This window comes from Gymnoscopelus braueri (genome assembly GCF_963280865.1).
Source record: "Gymnoscopelus braueri genome assembly, chromosome: 9".
NCBI classification, from domain to species: Eukaryota; Metazoa; Chordata; class Actinopteri; order Myctophiformes; family Myctophidae; genus Gymnoscopelus; species Gymnoscopelus braueri.
In genome coordinates, this window is record NC_137610.1 from 55,196,890 (window position 1) to 55,216,907 (window position 20,018).

At 41.3% G+C, this 20,018-nt stretch overlaps 1 protein-coding gene across 1 annotated transcript; it reads left to right on the forward strand.

The window, feature by feature from the left end:
• The first annotated feature begins 12,194 nt into the window (after positions 1-12,194).
• On the forward strand, positions 12,195-18,394 carry LOC308092064 (arg8-vasotocin receptor-like). The gene is made up of 3 exons (XM_080437858.1): positions 12,195-12,975; positions 15,760-16,333; positions 16,842-18,394. The coding sequence occupies exons 1-3, from the start codon at positions 12,514-12,516 to the stop codon at positions 17,135-17,137; spliced, it is 1,332 nt and encodes a 443-aa protein (XP_080293984.1). The 5' UTR covers positions 12,195-12,513; the 3' UTR covers positions 17,138-18,394.
• Positions 18,395-20,018: the final 1,624 nt, after the last annotated feature.

Below are 20,018 nucleotides of genomic sequence, written 5' to 3' on the forward strand. Positions count from 1 at the left end.
GCAACAGAAGCTCTTTGTCCCGGAGACAACGAAGTGTTCCCCTTCTGAACAGAGCTTGAAGAATCATGTCAGGTGACGAAGTACATTTACTTGAGTACTGTACTTAAAGGTATGGTAAGTGATGTTTTCTGGTTAAAATAAAAGGCTATTTGTTAAAAGGTTAAAGCACTATATTGTGATAGTAATCATTGATGGAGTTAAAAATATATATGTTTTGTGGACCAGATTGATATGATCTAGAACTATCGATCTAACCAGTCAAATTAATGTAGTGATGTCTTTTTGGGCCTGTACTTCAGTGTTTTAAAGATGCTTTTTGTAACTCTACTATACTTTCCCTACCAAGGCCATGTAGCTGGCTCCATATTTGCTATCTGGTGTGGGTATCAGTAAAAACATGTCTTGGTCAACGCTTTGTGATTAAATGTCAAATGACCTGTATCTGTGTAAGATGACCTGTATGACCGGGATATTGTCACTAATTTACTCTGTCAGCTGTCACCCTGTCACAGATAAACCTGCCACATGTCCTATGATATCGAAGGAATAACTTGTTTATGGAACCAAAAGTTGTACACAAGGACACTATAAGATGAACAACAACTTATTATGATGACACCCTGATGCCTGACAGCTCATCAGATATGATCTGACGTCTGAGGGTCTTAACCAATCGTTAGGATCCACCTTATATCTGATGTCCGGACTCCAACTTGTGTATAAATACTATTGCCTGTATTTGTAATATCAGAGAGATATTTTTGCTGTACGGTGCCTCGTGATTGATTCTTTCTCTTAATACAATGTCAACCTTTTCAATTTGAGAACCGGCCTGTGTCTGTCTTTGATTTCGTCTCATCCTTTTTACACTGGGTTTTTCAGCTGTTTAACTACAAAATAGTTTTAATTAACATAGAGCAAGATTTACGACCCTTATCAGCTCTTTTATTAACTTTATCAATCATGCTATTGAGTATGTGTTCAGTAACAGGGGTCTCCCTGTCTCTCCAGCTCTTTAATAAACAGATAAATGCATTTTCAGGGGGTTGCAATTTTTCAGCCAATCAGGAAAGAGTACCCATGTATCAGCTTAATTTGATATTATTCCAGTTCCAATTTTGTCTGCTCATTTCTTTGAGTCCCCACTTCCAATTTCACTTCTTTAATCTGTATCCCATGCGTGTTCTCTCTCCTGATTGGATACAATTGGTATCCTGACCTGAAAATGCAATTTCTGTTTTACTAAAGAGCTGGAGAAACAGAGACGCTCCTGTTACTGAACTAACACTAGAGCAACAATGAGTACTATCCGAATATAGAGCTACATTACAAGTGTATTTAACACTTCTTTTACAAAAGAAAATCACTTACCCTACCTTAAAGTACTTTTTTATGGTATACTTTTCTTGAGTATTTTGGATACTTATGACTTTCAAAAGTACTCACTTTAACTAAGAGGGGGATGAGTACTTTGTCCACCATTGCTCATGTCATGTGGTTAGCATCGAGTAATGCGCCGCCTCCGTTTCCCTTACCCTGCAAACCCTGCAAACCATGCTATCCATAGCTCTCTTTAATTTTCAATTTATATGCAGCACGCTGGATTCAACATTTTTCGTTAACCAATTTGACTCACAGTCCTCCATTTCACATGTATTTCAGGGGTGAAATTGGGACAAAGTCTCCACGGCAATATGAAATTGAATTTTTCATTCAACTTTTAATTGATAATGATGTATAGGGCTGAGCAATATAACTTAAAATCAATATCACAATTATTTTAAACTTAAAAATGTGTGTTTCCGCCCGATCTGAGCACCATTGACTTCCATTATAATATTAAAGTCAGATATTTAAAGAAATATAAAACGTAGGCCCACGTGGATACAACTACTACTAAGGTATCCTACTGTCAGTGTGCACAAGATATTTGGAGCTGAACGGTTCAGTGGTTTGTGAGATACGCACGCACGCACGCACGCACGCACGCACGCACGCACGCACGCACGCACGCACACACACACACACACACACACACACACACACACACACACACACACACACACACACACACACACACACTAGTAATGTAATATCCCATAAGGTTTCTATCACTGCACAGTGAGCTTTGAGTGTTTGAACAAATAAAATTGGGACTTACTAATCTGCATAGCTGACATGCATCAGTTACATTCACCACACAGTTCTGGCCAGTCTCTGTAAGCAGCCAAAGTATTAAGAGGCCCCACTTCAGACCCAACTGAGAAATCCACAATGTTCTCAGCTTGACATCTAGGACCCCATGCTTCTAAACAAGATTCATAGTGTCTCATTAGTATTACGACAGAAGAGCCTGACCTGACCTCCACAATGAGTGTTTGGTAACAACAATAACTATAAAAGAAAGACAGACTGTCTTAATGATAAACCTGAGCACTCGCTTCAAACTGCCCTCCACACAGCGCTAGAAAAAGTACACACATTTGTTATTTAAGTAAAAGTACCAATACCACAATTATATTTTATTTATAATGCACTTTCACATTTGTGAAAATCTCAAAGTAACAAGCAAATGCATAAAAAATTATCATCACACCTTGGTCTTGGGGGTTTTGAGGAGGTTATTTGAAGAGCGGAGGTTGCGGGGTCGAGGGTTGTGGGGAGACTAATTCCTTGAGGTAGGAAGGAGCGTTGCCGTGGATGCACTGATGAGTTAACAGGGATATCTTGTATTCGGTACGGGAAGAGACGGGAAGCCAGTGGAGTGAACAGAGGATGGGTGTGATGTGTTCGTGTTTGCGCACTCTCATCAGCACCACTGTCCTGGATATACTAGAGCTTTTGAAGGCTCTTGCTAGGGATCCCGATAAGACGTACGTTACAGTAGTCCAACCTGGAGGAGACGAAGGCGTGGACACGTTTTTTTCTTAATCTGCTAGCGCGAGTGTGGGGCGGAGGTTTGAAATGGTTCTGAGGTGGAGGAAGGAAGTTTTGCACAGATGTCTGAGGTGGGCGTCAAATTTCAGGTGAGGGTCCATTTTTACTCCCAGGGTTAGTGACAACCGGTGAGAGGGGAAGGTCCTGTCCGGAGAAGGTGATGCTGGTTATGGGGGATGTTTTTCTCCGGTGTGGGGTAGAATTACTTCAGTTTTGGAACTGTTGAGCTGCAGAAAGTAGTTTCACATCCACGCCTTTATCTCCTCCAGGCAGGTGGTGAGAGTGGATAGGGGCGGTGGTGATTGAGGATGATGACGACGACGGAGTGGCAGAGGGGGTTGGGTTGGTTTTTAGATACAGTTGTGTGTCATCAGCACAGCAGTGGAAGGATATTCCATGCCTGCTGACGACACGGCCAAGGGGTAGCAGGTACAGGGTGAACAGAGTGGTGCGAGATTTAGAACCTCTCAGGGAGACGTACTCCTTTTCCTACCGGAAAGATATGACTTGAACCAGTCTAGCGCTGTATTGCTGAGTCCGATGGTGGAGTGAAGGCGGTTTAGTAAGATGTCATGGTCGACAGTGTCAAACGCAGGTCCAGGAGGATAAGCAGAGAGAGGGAGCCAGCATCAGCTGCCATCAGGAGGTCATTTGTGACCCTAACCAGAGTGGTTCCTGTGCTGTGGGCGGAATGAAAACCAGATTTAAAAAATGGCACTGAGGTTGTTGAGGTTGAGATGGTTTTGAAGCTGTGTAGACACTACTTTCTCCAATATTTTAAAGGGGAATGGGAGGTTTGAGATGGGCCTGTAGTTGGCAAGAGTGTCTGGGTCTATGGTGTTTTTTTTTGAGGAGGGGTGTGAGAATGGCAGTTCTTAGAGCGGATGGAATGTGGCCGGCCCGGAGGGATACGTTGATGATTTTAGTGATCAGGGGACTTATTGCACAGATGTTGGATTTGACTAGGGTGGCGGGAAGGGGGTCCAGGGCACAGGTAGAAGGCTTCATCCTTCTGACAATGTCCTCAACCTGTGTGGTTTTGGCGAAGCAAGAGAGGGGGTGAGAAATCCCAGACTGTGGGACGACAGTTGGGACAGGTGGAGTGACAGTTGGGACAGGTGGAGTGACGGGGCCGGAGAGGAGAGAGCGGATGTTGTCTACCTTGGTTCTGAAGAAATCAAAGGTAGGTATTGCACTGTTCCTCTGTGGTATCACTGTGTTTGGGAGTTTGTGGTTTCAGGAAATGGTTGATGGTGGAAAATAGTGTCTTAGAGTTGCTGTTGTTGATGATGTTGGAGTAGAACTGTGACTGTGCCTCCCCGAGGGACCTTGAATAGGCCATCTGGTGCTCTCTATAGGCCAATCTAAGTAAAAGTCCTTTATTCACAATTTGACTTGAGTAAAAGTACAAAAGTATTAAACTGTACTAATAGTCAGGGGATATTAGCAGAACATTTTCCAATCTTGGAATAAATTCCTTACCAAAAAAAATCTTCACCAATGTGTTTGTAAAAACCACCCCTTGGGCTAAAAACGGCCATAGCCATCCTTTTCCAGGTATACTTTTTGTGTAAAAAGCCCATTGAGATTGGGCCGTTTTTAGCCCAAGGAGTGGTTTTGGTGCAAAACAAATGCTTGCAATGGATTCAGAATCATAAAAACACCCTAGTTTGACCCCTCACATGCTACTTAAAACAGAATTAAATTTAGATTTTTTTTTAGATTTTTTTTTTAACCAAGGTTATGGTGGGTACCCCAACTTTAAGGAGCTGTCAAAAATTCTCCTAGGGAAACTGCATTTCAGTCTTTGTGAGATGTGTTACTAGACACCTTTACAAACACATTGGTGAAGATTTTTTTTGGTAAGGAATTTATTCCAAGATTGGAAAATGTTCTGCTAATATCCCCTGACTATAAGTGCTTAACTTATTAAAACATTTCCAGACCTTTTCGAAAATAGCCGATCTACAAGCCGATCAGGTGGCGATGCGACACGTTGTGAAGCTGGTAAACTTTTAGAATTTAAAAAGTATAACATTTGGCGTAATAGTTATTGTATGTTTTTTTGTTTTGTAATAATAATCTAAATGAAATAACTTGCAACTATTGTTTTCAAATACTGTACTTGTAGTGGAGTAAGAAGTACAAAATGTATCGCTGAGATGTACTGGAGTAGAAGTATAACGTATTGAAAAATGGAAATACTAAAGTAAAGAAAGTTCCTCAAAGTTATACTTAAGATCAGTACTAGAGTAAATGTACTTAACGGTAGTTATTTTCCACCTCTGTTTCTATGCCTGCTGGTACCAGCTCGGTTCTGTTTACCAACAACAAACATCTCTCCTACAGCCTCAAATAGCAAATAGCAAATGTAATGATTTTACGTCTAATTATGACTTCCTGGCTCTCAGATCAAGGAGGTTGAACAATGAGTTCAATGTTGAAGCATTTATGTAAGTTCTTCTCAAGGTTTATGGTTGAGTTCATTTGTCCTCAGGTGATATGAGTGTCTCAGCAAACACGTTATAAACCTCAAAAAGCAGATTTAATGATTTTATGTTTATTTATATGACTTCCTGGCTCTCGGTTCAATGAGGTCTGTGTTGAAGCATTTATGTAAGTTCTTCTCAAGGTTTATGGTTGTGTTCGCATGTCCTGATGGTGATATGAGTGTCTCAGCAAACACATTATAATGGTTTGCTGTTGCCGCCAATCATGAGTGATTGCTGTTGTCTGCAGTTAGTTTGCTTTGTCCAGTTTATAATTTGGATCAGTTAGATCAAACATGACCTTTGCTGCTGTAGAGTACCCAAGTCCTGACGTCACTTTTTTCTATTGAAAGTCAAATAGGGAAATCGTCATGTAAAAACTGTGTTCCAAAAATAAACAGATCAGGCCCGCGACAGTCAGTTAGGCGACTCTGTGTCGTTTATGATATTGAGTTACGTCTGTGTTTGGAGATTTGTTTTAATTGTCATACTCTTTGGATGAATTAGTACTTTTTCACCCGTTTTTGTGCAAATATCAGGGGTGTTTTTAGGGTCAGACTTTTAAGGGTTCTTGTAGATTGGTTATTTTTGACAGTGTCACACGTCAAAGTATAAATTGGGCGTAATGCATACAGTGCCTTGAAAAACTTGAATATGCTGATAACATTGTACTAATGTATTTAATATTGGGTTGTTGTGGGCAATGCACTCAGGTAACATCATTTTGACCTTACTCTCTCACCTGAACCTGGCTGTTTTCTAGAAAACTTTCATTGAATAACCATTTATATGGTAAAACTAAAGTGATTATTCGATTCATTGTGTGCTGTAAATAAACCATAAAGCCCAGTAGTGGACAGTAGCAAATGTACAGTACCAAATGTACAGTACCAAATGTACAGTAGCAAATGTGTACTTGTATCGTTTCTATTAAGTATAGTATCAGCTGTTGATACTCCAAAAATTGACTTAAAGGGATAGTTCACCCCTAAATTACTTTTTTTCTATCGATTAGTGGATTAGTGGATTATCGAGACTTGAATTCATGGATACTTTTTGTTTTTTGACGCGTTCCTAAGCCAATCATTTGATGACCAGCGGACCGGTATAGGCAGCGGTTCCGGTAGGAGACACAAAGAGTCTCTGCATAACAATAACACCAAAATACAATATCAACAAATAGAGCATTCCACATTAATGGCAGAGTAGTAGAAAGAGAATTTGCACCAGAGATGACTGAAATAAATACATTAAATAAATACATAAAAGGACAAGCTTTCTCGAGAAATGTGATCCTCTGAGGTGGGAATGTCCATGTTCACAGGTTTCTCAATTAGTCTGAACGATTTCTGTGACTGTGACAGGCTTCAGAGATGACTTCACCAAGGACACTTTAAAAGGTTATAGCGTGTGTGTGTGTGTGTGTGTGTAGTGGTTGTGGCCCTATAAGCAAGCGCATATAGACTGCTTATGCCAGCGGCCGGCCCTGCCAATATTTAGAAGCAATAACCAACTTTATCTTGCTCATATAGGTTAATCGAATAATCAAAAAAGCTGTTTTTTTTCCCCTCATATTAACGAATTAACATTAAAAAAATCTAATAATGTTATTTTTTTATATAAACGACTAAATCGATTAGTCTGATTAACCACTTTTCACAAAAATAATAGCTGATCTAAAAGCTCACAAAAAACTTAAAATAGCAGATCTACAAGCTTGTATATCTGTTATTTTAACTTTTTCTTTTTTTTTCAATCATTAATTAATCATAATCAAGCAAAAGTTAGAAATAATGTTAATATTGATTTGAAGTCATAATTGTCTGGATAACCTTTAGTCTGGCTCTTTCTCAGGCTTTCCAAAACAAGCAAAGCGGTGATTCGTTTCTCATCGCATGCATTTATAATCGACTCACTGGAGGGAAAACAGAGTCATTTCCCTCTGTTTTCATTGTAAGTAAGTATAGCAGTGGTTCTCAAAGTGGGGTCCGGGGACCCCCAGGGGTCCTAGAGGGGGTTCCAGGGGGTCCCCAGCTAAATTATTGATAGTTAGGAGCCAAGCAGACCCAAAACTGGAGCGTGTGTAGACCCCTTTATGGGTCTGATTGATTGATTGAATACTTTATTAACAGTTTGCAAAGACAAGCACAAGGATGTACACAGTTCAACACAAGGTCTGTTAAGAGGATTTTAAACCCCAGAAAGCACTATGGCTTGTTTCCATTGGGGTCCTTTGTACTCAATTCATCCAAAAAACACAAAAATCTCACTGAAACTCTGACAGTGTATAAATGGAACCTTTTTGTTTTTCTTATACGTTTCCATTAGAATCATGGAGGTACTTTATGAATAAAACTAATGACAACAACAGCAACAACAAAATAGCTGATCAACAAGCTCACAGCATGTTGCGAAGTGTCACACTGAGTGAGCTTGTAGATCAGCTATTTTGGTGGGGGGGATGATTTGTTGGACGATCATAGCACTAGCTTCAAAGTTGAGCTTTTCTCAACTTTTACGCTATTTGCTGTCGAGTGTCGTGACGCTAATAGGCCGTGGTTCTCACACTTTTTTCATGTCAAGGACCCCCAAATGAATCTGTATTTAGCTAAAGAACCCCATCTGAAAGGATTTTGTGATAGGGACCCCCCGTACGAGATTTGGGTTGTTAAAATGTTTTTTAAATATTCCAATTTTTTCACTTTTTTTAAAGAAAATTATGATGCATTTTTTTTAAATTGCAATCTGTACTTTATAGACGGTCCCTCCCTACTTTTTTCAATAGATAAAATGGTCGATCAGCGTTGCGTTGCGTCACATTCAAACAGCTGATGTAAACAGGAGTTAAAGTGATTCAAACTGATTTTTATCAACTAATTTTGCTGGGGAGTGGGGACCCTCTGGAACCCCCCCAACGACCCCTGGGGGGTGCACGTACGCCACTTTGAGAACCACTGCTTAAAGGTTTAATGACATTCACTTTTACACCACATTCAAAGTCTTTGTCCTGGTCCTTCAAAAGTGTACAAAAAGTTTTAAGTGAAAATTCCATTCCAGTGATCAATGGCAGTTGTTTTTCTCTCACATTTCTAAAGCCTTTTCAACTGCAATGAAAAAATAAATCTTTGCCTGCGGGTGTCGCTGGTGAGGGATTTTGCCTGTCAATCATCGCCTCTGCTCCGCCCCCCCCCAAAGGAAAGGATAGGGGAGGGGAGGGGCGAGGAGGAGAGTGGGCGGGATTAATCGACTGCAGGCCCGGATTGGCCGTCGGGAGGACCGGGACTATTCCCGGTGGCCTGCCTCCTTAGTGGCCTGCCTGTCTCTTTTTTTCATCAGGTCAGGCCAGCCAGCCACAGCCAGCGCAGCGCTTAAGTGCTGCAGCAAAAAAAAAAAATCTCCTAAACTCAGGCCAGGCCAGTCAGGCCTGTTGTGTGGCGTATAACTCCCGGTCAGTTTTGGTGTCCCACTCCGGCCCTGACATTAGAACAGTCAACACCATGCAGGCATCCCGCTAGCAGACACAGAAGTCTTAATGCCTATACTGTTTGTAGATGATCTGGTGCTACCGTCCCCGACCAAAGAAGGATTACAGCAGCATCTTGATCTCTAGCCCTGAAACATGACTGTCATACCATGACAGTCATGGTGCCGAGTCCCCCTGGTCTAAAGTTGTGTTCGATTTTTTCACATTGGCATCTCTCACATAAACATAAACGTTCAGATTTCAAATATAAAGTGCTTACCACCGAGCCACGGATGTTACAAGGCGATGCGGACCGCGATGAGTACCCGTATCTCCCGTATTGTTCAATAAAAAGCATTTTAATCCCATCGCCGGCCTTTTTTTTCTTTATTTTTTTTTCTTTTTTTGTAATGTATCAGAGTGCAATACACCTCCCAACCATTAGTGTCACATGGTTGAAAGTATCGGAGACAATTTGGAGAAAATGGCCGGCGATGGGATTAAAATGCTTTTTATTGAACAATACGGATACTCAGAACAGATACGGGTACTCATCGCGGTCCGCATCGCCTTGTAACATCCGTGGCTCGGTGGTAAGCACTTTATATTTGAAATCTGAACGTTTATGTTTATGTGAGAGATGGCAATGTGAAAAAATCGAACACAACTTTAGACCAGGGGGACTCGGCACCATGACGCTTGTATACAAGCGTCATGTGAACCATGGCTACTTGATCTCCTGCATTATTTCTGTGAACGGTTGTGATAAGAGAAGGTTAGCCACAACCAGCTTAAGGACTACAATGTGTTTCCTGCGCACTACACCTCTGACATAGACCTACTGCACATATCCGGAGCTGAGGCTTTTGGTAAACTATTTTACATAGTTTTGGGAAAAAATTCAGCTAATTGTCCGAAAAGTGACTGAAAGATTGCTGCTATTTGTTTCAAAAAGCTTTATTCCAAGCTACCCTTGTCAACATCTATATATAACTTCGTAACAGCACATGAACATTAATGGTTTTGTAAGCCTTTTTTTCCAAGTTGCACTGTGGCATAGCTCTGTTTGCACAATGCTGTACCCCTCCAACTGTACATACTTTCCCCATTTATTTTCTTAAATTGTTTTATTATGCTTTTGACACTTGCTTTGACAATGTAAACATATGTTTTCCCATGCCAATAAAGCTACTTTAAATTGAATTGAATATGCACTTTATTATCTCTACCACTTGCTTGTCCAACACACCTAACGTATACACAGCACTTTAAAGGATCTATTCTACACCATGAATTTAAAAAATATATTTGATATTTAATATCATATGGTGTATGTCCCTCAAACCTTTTTCAAAAGGTTTGAGCCTAAATCATCACTCAGATATACTCATCCCAAGTCAATTGTCTCTGGCTTATACAGCACTTTCAGCTGCAATACCAAAACGTCCTCTTGGGCAGGGGGGGCTACTGAGCAATTCTGTCTGTTAATAAAAAAATATATTTAAAAAAATTATTAAAAAAAAAAAAAAAAAAGGAAAGATTCTGCATAAAAAGAAGCATCTAAGAAAATCATAATATATACAAAATCGCAAAAAAAAACACTTTGAACATTTTTGAACAATTCCACCAAGTGTTTGAGGTGCCTGTTTCACCCACTTCCGGGGGGCGGAGCCAAAATCCGAGCCCGAAGTATTTGTTCGTTTCGGAGCGATTCGGGCACTTTTCATTTAACATCGGGTTTGCCATCATTAATGTTTGTGACATCAGAAACATTTCCATTCTGAGATCGCCTGTTCAGACACGCCCATTCTGGAAATCCATGAAATGAGAAGGAATGACTGAATTAAAAAAATAAATAATTTGGGTACAAGAGACACTGGGGACCCCAAAAAATACAAAAAACCAAGAAAAAAGTGATTTTCATGGTGTAGACCCTTTAATCTTCAAATAAAAAAGGAGATCAAACATAGAGAAGATCTGAAAAAAAAGTCTCCAACACTTCAACTTCACAAAGCTCTGAGGCCCAATGACGTGAGAGGGTGGTGATAAACAACTGTCTCTGTTTATGCTGAAAGTACAACTCCAGTCTAACTGGCCTCCTGAAACTGAAGGAAGTGATTTTACAGTCTATCTATGACATTGGTAGAAGAAGCAATTCCACCATATCTTTTGTCTTCCTGAAAACAACAAAAACGATGGAGCTTGCACAACAAACTCATTTCACACACTTCTTTACACCTGTGATGTGACATGACATGACATGTGACAAGTGGCCTGGACCTGGCCTAGAGGTCCGGGCACCTATAGGCTCATAAGCAGCTTGACAGCGCACCGCAGCTCTTTGCTGCATGTCTCTCCCCGTTTCCTGTCCATCTCTACTATGAAACTATAAGAAAAAGGCCCAAAAATATCTTTAAAAAAAGAAGAAATATTTACAAGTAAAAGTCCTGTATTTAACTTTTAAATTTTAAAGTATTTGCATCAAAATATACTTACAGTTTACAGTATCAAATGTGTATAAGTAGGCCTACTTTACATACAGTATAGACACATAGTATTTTACTATGTCCCATTTCACAAATTAGTTTTTTGAAAATAGCCGATCTATAAGCTCACAATGCGTGCAACACATGGCATTGACCGCACTTTGAGAACCTCTGTTCTAATCTAGACAGTTTAACCATGGGAAACGCGATAAATGTGTATTATGTGATTGATTGATTGATTGATTTGATACTTTATTTAGAAGTTTGCAGAAAAAAGCACATGAAAGTAAAATTTAAATACAAGTTCAACTAAATAGGATTGAGCCCCATGAAAGCCTAATGACTTGTTTCAAATGATGTTTATTTGAAAGGGGGCTGCGAACTGACTGTGTTGACGGTGTAGTCACCATGGGGCGGGGGGCTGTGCCTGCTTGGAGCTCTGTCACTGTGATGGCGCACAGAGGGCTGGCTCTGGATGTGCGCGCGTGCGTGTGTGTGTGTGTGTGTGTGTGTGTGTGTGTGTGTGTGTGTGTGTGTGTGTGTGTGTGTGTGTGTGTGTGTGTGTGTGTGTGTGTGTGTGTGTGCGTGCGTGCGTGCGTGCGTGCGTGCGTGCGTGTGTGTGTGTGTGTGTGTGTGTGTGTGTGTGTCTACATTACGCACAGAGGGCTGGCTCTGGCTGTGTGTCCACATTATTACGCACACACACACACACACACTCTGAAATCTGACTCGACTTTAAAAGGCTGTGACGGCCGCCAGAAGCCAGAGGAGAGCTGGAGCTCCTGCTGTGCATCAGAGAGAGAGAGAGAGCGAGAGAGAGAGAGAGAGAGAGAGAGAGAGAGAGAGAGAGAGAGAGAGAGACTCACACAAAACAGCGCCTTTATAGAATTTATAGATTTCAGAAATTTTAAGAAATTTATTTTTTTAAGGAGAATGGGCTAAATAAAGGGTGTGCATCGTGTAGACATGGGGGAAAGAACATTATGATGCATTTTTAACAATTGCAATCTGTAATTTATAGACGGTCTAAATTGAATATATTCACCCAGTATAAACTGGGTGAATATCCAAAACCTCAAACCAACTTCACCCACGGTGCGCCTTAAGGAGCGCGTAACGGGGGGATTGCGCCGCCGCCATGCACAGTCCTCCTCCTAACCCCGCGCTGCTCCTCAACGGACTCAACCAGTCCGTGATGTTCAGCCCCACCAATGACCCGATGATGATGATGATGATGATGATGAGGATGACGGGGACTCCTCCATCGGCCGACAATTCCACCGTCAACTCCAACTCCAACTCCAACTCCAACTCCAACTCCAACGCTACGGACCCGTTCGGCCGCAACGAGGAGGTGGCCAAGCTGGAGATCACCGTGCTGAGCGTCAGCTTCGTGGTGGCCGTGGTGGGGAACGTGAGCGTGCTGCTGGCCATGCGTCACACCAAGAAGAAGGCTTCCCGCATGCATCTGTTCATCAAGCACCTCAGCCTGGCCGACCTGGTGGTCGCCTTCTTCCAGGTTCTGCCCCAGCTGTGCTGGGAGATCACCTACCGCTTCTATGGACCCGACTTCCTCTGCAGGATAGTCAAACACCTGCAGGTATAGGCTGCCTATTGCATCCATTGGTGGGGAAAGTACTCAAACTTTTACTTAAAAAAATACTGCAATGTAGAAATACCCTGTTGCAAGTAAAAGTAAGTTATTCAAAATTGACTTGAGTAAAAGTACAAAAGTATCAAAATGTAATTAAAGTACCAAAAGTAAAAGTAGGCTACTCATTATGCAGAATGTCCCATTTCGTTTTCATTTCAAATGTATCAAAACTTTGGAATAAAGTTTGAAATAGCAGATCTACAAGAGCTTGTAGATCTGCTATTTCCAAATGGCCGTAATGTATATCGTGCTGAAGAAATGTATAATAATCAAAAATCTAAGTAACGTAGAGTAAAAGTAAAGTTTTCAAATAAATGTAGTGGAGTAAAAGTACAATGTTTGGAGGATCCAAGATGTAGTGGAGAAGTAAAAGTATTGGAAATTGAAAATACTCCAGTAAAGTAAAAATACCTCAACATTTTACCTAAGTACAGTACTTGAGTACATGTACTTAGTTACTTTCCCCCACAGATCAGTAGGACGGATACAGGATAGGTGGGCACTAGGGACATCTGGGCACCTCAATGTAAAACTGGTTATTTTGTCAAAAATTTTAATAAATTAAACACTTGAAAAATGGTCTTCAGTAATGTAAAGCATACGTGATGTGAACATGCATGGTAGAGCCTAATGTAAAGCATACATGATGTGAACATGCATGGTAGAGCCTAATGTAAAGCATACATGATGTGAACATGCATGGTAGAGCCTAATGTAAAGCATACATGATGTGAACATGCATGGTAGAGCCTACATCATTACAATAATTAATTTTATTCTTCAACTTCTTGTTTATGCCCCACAATGACTGGATGCCAATTTAACAGGAGATTCTCACTCTTCCTTGGTGCCACCTATCATGTTACCAGTAGGACTGCATGGGGCAATTAACCGGGAATAATTGTATCGAACCAACATTTATCTAATCACCGACTTCAGCTTAATCGAGATAAAAAATGATTTGATTTTATTTCTCATAGCCTATACCAACATGAAAACGTTTAAACAGATGTTTTCTAATTGACTAAATTGATCAGTCTGATTAAACACCTTTATTATAGCCTACTTCATTGTGTGGCGTGCACATATTGTAGCCTACACTACAATTATTTGACAGATTTAGTTAGACTACTCATTTTCTTTGTAGATTTAGATTAGAAATGATTATTTCTTAAACAAAAACTTGAAAATGGGACATTCTGCATGATGAGTAGAAGTTTTACTTTTGCTACTTTTAGTATGTTTTTGACTTAAGTCAAATTTCGCATATAGGACTTTTACTTATAACAGAGTATTTCTAAATTGAGGTTTTGCTACTTATACCTAAAGGACCGCTGTAGGCCAATCTTCATATAATTGGTCCTCACTAATGAGCATTATAAGATGGCACCATTTCTGTCTGAGCGGTGGACAGCTCAGAAACCTGCCTACCAGTGGCAGATTTGGTCATTTCAAACATGAATTCAACCTTTTTATTTTTATTTTACATTTTGTATTAATGCAAGAGCAAATAGAAACAGAAGACATGGCTCTTACATTAACCACTTCACTTGAACCCCAGCATCCCTATTCTAGGGGGAATATTCACCTAAAATAGCCGATCTACAGTACATGCTCACAACATTTTGCAACGCCATGTGTTGTGAGCTTGCAGATCGGCTATTTGTAAGAGATTTGGTGTAGAGGGAAAAAAGAGCGTACACAGTTGCAACTTGGGTCCATTTGACAAAGTATAGAGGGTTTAAGTGGTTAATAAAAATGATTATAAAAAAAGTTGAACTCTTTATGAGGAAAGGACCAGGAATTATAATGTGGCTCATCATACAGTATATACTGTAGTACACACACACACACACACACACACACACACACACACACACACACACACACACACACACACACACACACACACACACACACACACACACACACACACACACACACACACACACACACTTAAATGATAATAAAGTTGAACTCTTGTTTGAAATGACCAAACCTGCCTACCGATGATGGCACTGGTAGGCACGTTTCTGAACTGTCCATAGCCCACCAATGAGACGCAGAGTGAGTAGACAACAGACGAAAATGATGTAATCTTATAATGAGCATTAGTGCATGAGGACCAATTATAAGATGAGGTTGACAATGGCTGAAGTTCTTCTTTAAGTACCAGCAGTGGTGGAAAAAGCACTCAAATTCTTTACTTAAGTAAAAGTACCAATACTGCATTATAGAAATACTCTGTTACAAGTAAAAGTCCAGAATTAAAAATGCACTTGAGTAAAAGTACAAAAGTATTGGTATCAAAATGTACTTAAAGTACCAAAAGTAAAAGTACTAAAATATTTGAAAATAGCAGATCTACAAGCTTACAACGCGTCGCGATGCGACGCGTTGTGAGCTTGTAGATCGGCTATTTTCAAATAGCCTAGGTATAAAATGGGGCTAAAGTGGTTAATGTATGTTTTATAATATAATAATTTATATCTGCAAAGTAACTAGTAACTAAAGTTTTCAAATAATTGTAGTGGAGCAAAAGTACAATATTTGCCTCTGAGATGTAGTGGAGTAGAAGTAAAAGTATTGGAAATTGGAAATACTCAAGTAAAGTACAAATACCTCAAAATTGTACTTAAGTACAGTACTTAAGTAAATGTACTTAGTTACTTTCCACCACTGAGTACCAGTAAGTAAAAAACAACAACCCTGTCCTCCACCCCCCTGCAGGTGACGGGGATGTTCGCCTCCACCTACATAATGGTGATGATGACGCTGGACCGCTACATCGCCATCTGCCACCCTCTGAAGACCCTGCAGCAGTCCACCAGGCGCTCCTACATCATGATCATCTCCACCTGGCTGTGCAGCCTGGCGCTCAGCACGCCCCAGTACTTCATCTTCTCCCTCAGCGAGGTCAAGCACGGCTCCGAGGTCTACGACTGCTGGGGCCACTTCGTGGGGCCGTGGGGGGTGAAGGCCTACATCACCTGGATCACCGTGGGCATCTTCCTCATCCCCGTGACGGTCCTGATGCTGTGCTACGGCTTCATCTGCCACAGCATCTGGAAGAACATCAAGTACAAGACCAGGAAAACGCCCGCGGGGGCGGGAGGAGCCGCCGCCGCCACCAAGAAGGGACTGATCGGGAAGACTTCGGTCAGCAGCGTCACCACCATATCCAGAGCCAAGCTGAGGACGGTCAAGATGACCTTCGTGATCGTCCTGGCGTACATCGTGTGCTGGGCGCCGTTCTTTATCGTGCAGATGTGGTCGGTGTGGGATGAGAACTTCCAGTGGGATGGTGAGTGGACTTAGTAAAACTCTACCTGAGTTGGCTCTGTACTTTTTTTACCCCCCAAACCAAATCTCTTGACCAAAAATATCACCTATTTATGGCTAATGTTTCCCCCCAGAATACGGATGCTGGGGTTCAAGTGGCTATTTGCAATAACTGGAGGGTAATGAATAAAAAGCAATTTTAACGTGTTGCAGCGCAGAATACAGATAGGGTTCAAGTGGTTAATCATGTAAAGAAAGTAACTCTGTGGACTCCTTGAAGGGATAGTTGACCCCCGAAATGACTTTTTGTCGATCGATTAGTCACCCCATGGAGACTTGAATTCATTCATGAACACAAAGAGTCTCCTTTGTGTCTCCTACCGGAACCGCTGCCAACCGGTCCGCTGGTCATCAAACGACAAAAACAAAACTAAAAATCGGTGAATTCAAGGGTGATAGGGTTTATGTGGTTAATAGATTCTACCCGCAGATGTTGAGTGTAATTGATCAGGTTTCCTCTTTCCTCTCAGAGTCAGAGAACACGGCGGTGACTCTGTCTGCGCTGCTGGCCAGCCTCAACAGCTGCTGTAACCCCTGGATCTACATGATCTTCAGCGGTCACCTCCTCCAGGACTTCACCCACTGCTTCCACTGTTGCTGGAAACAGGACTTCAAGAAGGAGGACTCGGACAGCAGCCTCAGGAGGACCACGCTGTTGACCAGAATGACCACTAACCGGACTAGCCCTACGTGCTCCTCTGGCACCTGGAGAGAGCTGGACAATCACTCTCCCAAGTCCTCCATTCCGTCCATACAGGCGGAATGAGTAGAACTGTTGATTTGAAATGGGAATATACTGTATGTCTGAGGAGGATTTGAAGGCACCGTGGTGCTTTGATAATGGACACTACTGAAAGGGACTCAGGCACACGCACGCACGCACACACACACACACACACACACACACACACACACACACACTCGCGCGCGCGGCGCGCACGCACACGCACACACACAGTTATACACATCCCTGAGGCAGATTGATGACAGTATTTGTGAACACTGCAAATGTTTTATGAGGAATTATAATGTGGTTCATCATACAGTACAGTATATACTGTAGTGCCACAGAAACATATATGTTGTTTGCGTATATTAACTCTTTTGACTAGAATGTCACTATGTTGTCTAAATGTTACTTTTGTAAAAGCAGTTGCTGCTGATGAGCATTACATCCACTGATCATTTAAATAACGCGACTCATTGTGAGCTTGTAGATCGGCAATATTTGGCAAAGAGATTTTGGTGCAGACTGAAAAAAGCTGATGATTAGTGACTAATAGCCGAAACCAGGGCTGTAGCCAAATGGATTTCATTTGGGAGTTCCTATTGCTGAAATCATTCTCTAAACTCCAACCCCCAATTTGAAAGATTTGCTAAATTCCCATAAATCAGCAAGCATGGGAAGTGTGTGTGTGTGTGTGTGTGTGTGTGTGTGTGTGTGTGTGTGTGTGTGTGTGTGTGTGTGTGTGTGTGTGTGTGTGTGTGTGTGTGTGTGTGTGTGTGCGTGCGTGCGTGCGTGTGCGTGTGTGCGTGTGTGTGTGTGTGTGTGTGTTTGCTACTTTCCAAATGTTTGAAAGTAGTAAAAGTAGCAGATCTACAAGATCACAATGCGTCGCATCGTGACACATTTTTTGAGACACTCTTGAATGACGGAGTAGGGCATTATAAATAAATAAAAAAATCGTAGTTGAAATAATAGAGATACAAGGTTTCTGCCCGACAGCGACATATTGTATAGCGACAATTGCATTACTATCATTTGTATTACTACATATACTTGTGTGTACGTGAATATTTTAGGACAGCATTTTTTTTGCCATTTTTAACCCCAACCCTAAAGCCTGAGTTATATTTGTACTTAGTTGTGTGCTGGTGACACGCACCAAAAATAGACCATTTACAAGCTCACAACACATTGTTGTGAGCTTGAGCCTCAACCTGAATCTGTTCCTCACAGTGTCTCTTTCTCACATTATACTATGGGGACGTTTCGTCACAAGTAATAGTAATACAAGTGACTACACACACACTCACACACACACACACACACACACACACACACACACACACACACACACACACACACACACACACACACACACACACACAGGGGCGGCCTTTCCTATGTTTCACCCGTTTCAATTGAAACGGGCCCCGAACCTCAGGGTGCCCCCGAATTTTCTTGAAAAAAAAAAAAAAAAAAAAAGTTTAGAATTCTTTTTTTTTTTTTTTTTTTAAATACAATTTTAGAATTTTTCGCATACAAAATCCGCAAATTCCGCAAACAAAATCGGGGTGACCGTGTTTTGGGGCATTTTTTTTTTTTATTTATTTAAAAAAAAAAATGTAAATTTCTTTTCTTTTTTTTTTTTTTTGTTGGGGGGTGGGGGGGTGCATAGGGGGCCACATATTAGCTCTTGAAACGGGCCCCCAGATCACTAAGGCCGCCCCTGCACACACACACACACACACACACACTGAAACAATGCAGGGGGAAAAGCCCTCACATTCCACACACACTGAGGCAAAGCGCTTCCTGAGGTCTGCTCCGTTGACGGTGTGTTTTGACTTCATTTGGACTCCAGAAGCCAACAAGCTGGACATGAATGCTAGAGTATCCCCGTGGGGGCTCTCAGTTACTACTACTACAGGGGGGGGGGGGGGGCGTTGTGAGCTTGTAGATAAGCTATTTTCGGCGAAGATAAACCATTAATGTACACAACACTGTGCGGTCAAACGTCTTTGAAGCTATCTATGAAATCTATGAAAAAGTTTAATCTGCAACACTGATTGTTTTTTTCTATGCAGCAACATGCAACTGTAAATGTAAAAGAAAAACTATGGAAACAACACAACAACAACAAATTAATGAATTATAGTGAAATGTATTGTGAAAAAGTTGTTTATGCTTATTTTTACAAGTTTACAAGTATATACACATTCTAAGCACTGTACATACAAAGGCACTCTTTGATGTTGACTATATCTGTAAATATAAATGATGCATGTAAATCTGGTTATTGTGACTTTGTGACTTTTATTGTGACCTCACTGTAAAGAATATACAGTATATATATATACCATACCATTTGGGAGTGAGAATATGCTGGTATATTACGTACATTTCTCGCATTGAAGAAACGGTTAAAAAATCTTGTCAGTAGTTTGTGTGGGCATGATTGACAACATCCTCCACTCTGTGCGTGTGTGCGTCGTGCGTGAGTGCGTTAGTGCATCATGTGTGCGTTCGTGCGTGCGTGAGTGTGTGCGCCCCCACCCTGCATGCACACACTCATCCTCTGGGAGAAAACGTGAAGGGGTTGAGGGGTGCACTTGACAAGCAGCTCTGGCTTTGATGGATGTCTCAAATTACCCACCTAGCGACGGCTCTGTCTAGCATTAGACGTGCCAATCATGTTGTACTGTTATTTAGTTTTTAAATTTCTAGGGATGCCAGGTTGACTGTGGTTAACTTGATTGGGGCTAAGGTCATTAGAGTCTAGACTAGAGAACTTGTGCTTTCTCACTGTCAGTGATTGCTTTTGCCAGCCGTCCTTTTATCCAACTGCGTTGTTTTTAGTCTGGAATATGCCTTTGAACAGTTTATGTTTGTCTAATATTATAGTTTGTTCTTTGTCTGTGAA

Coding starts and splice junctions, on each gene's coding strand:
- LOC308092064 (XM_080437858.1), top strand. CDS start 12,514: ATGCACAGTCCTCCTCCTAACCCCGCGCTGCTCCTCAACGGACTCAAC. Junction 12,976..15,759: donor GGATAGTCAAACACCTGCAG/GTATAGGCTGCC, acceptor ACCCCCCTGCAG/GTGACGGGGATGTTCGCCTC. Junction 16,334..16,841: donor TGAGAACTTCCAGTGGGATG/GTGAGTGGACTT, acceptor CTTTCCTCTCAG/AGTCAGAGAACACGGCGGTG.